This window comes from Tupaia chinensis, unplaced genomic scaffold (assembly GCF_000334495.1).
Source record: "Tupaia chinensis unplaced genomic scaffold, TupChi_1.0 Scaffold000477_1, whole genome shotgun sequence".
Classification (NCBI taxonomy): Eukaryota; Metazoa; Chordata; class Mammalia; order Scandentia; family Tupaiidae; genus Tupaia; species Tupaia belangeri.
The window spans coordinates 2,379,693-2,384,298 of record NW_006159986.1 but is presented as its reverse complement, the minus strand read 5'-3'; the positions used below and the strand labels follow the sequence as shown (position 1 = coordinate 2,384,298).

Below are 4,606 nucleotides of genomic sequence, written 5' to 3'. Positions count from 1 at the left end.
AGATAAAAGGTATGGTAATATCTCTGATTCAATATACAATGTATTCTGGATGGGAAAATTCATTTTGTATGCTATAATGATATACAGTGAATGAATGTAATAAAAATAAATAAATAATAAAATAAATAATGAGTGAAATATTGATCAGTCCTAAGTAATAGGGTACATAATTTCGCAGATATGCATGCAAAGATAAATCTAGGGGAAGTCTGGGGGTACCAGTATATATCACAAATCCTTTCTCAATCAGAGCCATAAAGAACACTTTTAATTTTTTTAACATATTAATTTATGTGCCAGCCATATTCTCTAATATTAGATGTGAGCCTTGATTGATGTGTTGGTTGTCATGATCTTTTGCTATTTCCTACAAGGTTCGTCTCTTACTTACCTTTAACTGTTTTTCTTTTTTTTTTTTTTTTAATTATGTTTCTTTTGTCTCTACCTTGTCTTGAATTTGATCTGTAACTTACTTTAAAATGGTAACAATTCATCTTTGCATAGTACTTTGTGGTAGTCAATGGACTCGAACCCTTTTTATCGCACATAAACTTCACAACAGTCTTCTGAGTGAAAGACTGCAGTATTAGCCCTAGTTTGCAGAGAAGAAACAAGGGACTCCAAATAGTGAATTACTTGCCATAACAGGAGAAGTGGCCAGAAACACTGGAACCAGTAAGGAGTTTTTATTACTAATGTGCTCCTCTTGTTCTACCTCCCCATTCCTAAGTCATACAGACATACCCTCCAACATGCACTGATGTACAGGTTAACTTAAAGGAGAAAATGGGGAAAATATTAAAAAAAAAAATCTGGCTTAAAGGATGAGTGAGTCCATGCTAGGTAGAATTGGTTTGAAGTATAAAGTTATATTGGCCAGGAGCTCCTTGTGCTCCCTCTTAAACAATGAACTATGCCTGAAGTCTCAGTGCTGTTGTAGAACTAGAATCTAGTTCTTTCCTACATTTATTTTAGCTGGGGAGAAAATGTAATGCATTAAAAGATAAGAAGAAGAAAATCAAATATGAATAGATAATCTACCTCAGGCCCATAACTTGAAAAGTAAAATTACTTGAAGCTAGCAGGTGGCATATTGGTTAAGGTGCTGGACTCCCACATGGTTGACCATAGTTCAAACCCCAGACCTGGAGACTTACTTTCTGACTTTCTTTCTCTCTCTATGTCTCTCTCTGGTGAGCACACATACCTTATAGAAAATATAAAATAATAATAATAAATTAAAATCAAATAATTCTGAAAAAAGTACAATTACTTTTAAACTTGGTGGCTATTTTACTAAATTTTAATAGTAGAGTCTTAGGTTATTCTTTTGCTTAGTCTGTGTAGACATAAGCTGAAAATTCCACTTGCTCACAATTAGCAGTAATGGAAACAAAGCCAGCCCAGCACAGTTGGTAGAATACTGAACTGCAGAGCTGGAAGCCACATGCCAGGGTGGCCTAAAAGCACGGTGGGTATGTGAATGCATGCCCAGGATCCCGGTGGGCTGGAAGTCTGAAGGAAGAAAAGAGTAGCATGACCAAGCTCTGTAGAAGATTCTCCCTCTCTTCTGTCACGTACACATGCATTCGAACATGAATAAAAATATAGACAAATAGATAAAAAATGTTATAGGAAAGATAAATGACCAATAGACATAAGAAGTTCTAACTTAATTATTCATGAAATAAATACAAATATGACAATAATGAAATTTCATTTTTCACCCATCAAATTGGCAAACTTTTAAAATTAAAATATCCATTAAAGGTTTAGGAAAAGATAAATTCTTAATATAGCTGATGGGAACAGAAAAACAGGAGGAAAAAAATACAGATAAATAGAATCGTTCTGAAAAGCAGTATGGTAATGAATATCAAAGGCCTTAAAAATATTGGAATTTAACATTTGTCCCATTATTTCTACTTAATAATTATTCAGTCACTGAAATAATCATAAATATGCATAAAGATGTATATACATAGCTGTTCTATTGCCACAATTATCATCCTGTTGAAAATAAACTAAGCACTTAATAATAATAAACTCTGGGGGCCAGATAGAGGCAGTGCAGTAAAGCACAATGCTCTGAAGGCCAGCCCACAGGAAGGTTTCAGGCTGGTGTCTAGCATATGTTGCACACACACATGTTCGTGATCCAAGTTAGCTGAAGCTAAGGATGAACTGCACTGTCAAGAGCCTGTTGTGATGCTATTTTGATCTTCCTGTCCCTCTCTCTCTTTCACTCATGGAAGAAATAAGTAAATAAACTTAAAAAATAATGCTACTATGGGGCTGGCAGGTGAGTATGGTGGTTAAGGGTGCTGGACTCCCACGTGGCTGACCATGGTTTGAATCTCAGACCTGGCATGTTGCTTTCTCACTTTCCCTCTCTCTCAGTATCACTCTGTTTCTCTCTGCCCAAATTAAAATAAATAGGTTAAATAAAAAATAATAATAATTTGGGGCCAGCAGTTAACTTAATGGCTATGTCACTGGACTCCCACGTAGTCGACCGCGGTTCGAGTCCCAGACCCGGTGGCTTAAACTCACGCCGGGCGCATGTGCGTGTGTGCCTAAGATCCCTAGAGGAGAATGGAGGAGAAGGGATTGTGGCGTGGCCATCCCCCCTGGGGGGGGTGATTTCTCGCTTTCTGTCTCTCTTTCTCTGTCTGTCTGGTGAGCACACACGCCCTATAGCAAAACCTCTCCAAATAATAATAATAATTCTAAAATAATAATAATATTATAAAAATTTTAAGTAACTTCAAAAAATATTTAGAAGATGCATTCTAGGGGGACCAGCAGTTAGTGTAATGGCTATGTTGCTGGACTCCCATGTTGTCCACCGCGTTTCACATCCCAGACCCGGTGGCTTAAAAACTTACACCGGGCGCGTGTGCGTGCATGCCCAAAATCCCAAGAGGAGAATGGAGGAGAAGGGATTGTGGCGTGGCCATTCCCCCTGGAGGGTGATTTCTCGCTTTCTGTTTCTCTGTCTCTGTCTTTCTGGCAAGCGCACACGCCCTATAGCAAAAACCTCTCCAAAAAAAAAAAAAAAAGATGTATTCTAGGAAACATTAAAAGTAATATTACCAAGTATACTCAAGAATATGAGATAGCAAATATACATGTTTAAGTGAAAAGACAAGTTACAGAATCTAAGCACAATACAATTCCAGTAATACGATAAAACTATAAACAAATATATAGAAAAATCACTAGAGGGCTATATAGATATAAATATATGCTGTATGAAAACATAAGCCAGCCCATGGTATGGTGGTTAAGGCAGCTGGATCCCTCATGGCCAACTGCACAATTTGAGTCCCAGACCTGGAGGCTTCATAAAAAAGCCAGATGTATGTGCATATATATCCAAAGTTCTGAAAAGAGGGAGAAATGGAGATGAGGTCATGCATGACAATTCCACATCTTTCCCTCTTTCCTCCTCTCTGTCTCCATCTCTCCAATGAGCACATGTACATTTTGGCAAAATTTTTTCATTGTATATGTACAATATTAATATAGAACCTGTCTATTTTTAGGGTTCCTACCATAGGGTACATGAGACAGAGAGAGACAATGAGAGGAAAAGTGAAAAATCATCCCCCAAGAGGCATGGCCATGCCACAATCCCTTCTCCTCCATTCTTCTTCCAGGGTTTTAGGCATGCACTCACACACACCCAGCATGAGTTTCAAATTGCCAGGCCAGGACTCAAATCACAATCGGCCATGTGGGAATCCAGCACCCTAACCACCAAGTCATCCCCTGGCCCAATATAGAACTTACCTTGATGATAATATTATTGATGAGCTGTTGTCTCTATTTTCCAAATTCCTAAAATGAATATATAGTATTTTATATTCAAAAACTAGAATAAGTGCTTTTCAAAATTTTGCCCATATATCTGAATTGCATATTTCTCCACATTAATGTAATTTTGTTCTTCAAATGCCTCCAATCTAAAAGAAAATAACTAAAATTAAGTTCATTTCTTTAAAACAAATTATTTTTTATTCATTAGTTCATCAGATAAAGGTAGAGGATAAAAACCAAAGAGCACTAGGGAGAAGACCTACATATTATAGATTTACTGTCATGCAATATTCCGCAGTAGGATTAGTACTGGAATTATAATAATAGAAGCTTTTAGTGACACCTCATAAAGCTTTAGTTGCAGTGACAAATATCAAGAGTAATCAGTTCAGATTTAGCAATGAACTCAAATAAAAGTTAATTAGGAGAATAGAGACTCTTCTTCAGGCATCTGAATGTCAAAGCAATTAGAGAATAATGGGTACACTAACATAAACAAGAACCAGGAAAGAAGCCTCTGGATGGACCAACACCCACTGGAAAGGGTATATAAGAGCCCTGGAGCAAAGAGAGGCATTCGCACCTCAGAAGCCTCATCTTTCTTTTCAAACAAAACAGTAAAAAAAAACAACAACAGATTCCCATCATCATGGCTTGCTGTGTTCCCTGTTGCTGCAGCGTCCCCACCGGCCCTGCCACCACCATCTGCTCCTCTGACAGATGCTGCCGGTGCGGAGTCTGCGTGCCCAGCACCTGCCCACACACGGCTTCGCTAACGGCGGCA

At 37.9% G+C, this 4,606-nt stretch overlaps 1 protein-coding gene across 1 annotated transcript in view; it reads left to right on the top strand.

Moving 5' to 3' along the window:
* The first annotated feature begins 4,471 nt into the window (after positions 1 to 4,471).
* LOC102471456 (keratin-associated protein 3-3) overlaps positions 4,472 to 4,606 on the top strand; it is a 703-nt gene continuing 568 nt past the window's right edge. Inside the window, exon 1 of the mRNA XM_006155957.1 lies at positions 4,472 to 4,551. Within this exon, the coding sequence (XP_006156019.1) occupies positions 4,472 to 4,551 (80 nt within the window). The remainder of the gene's footprint in view (positions 4,552 to 4,606) is intronic.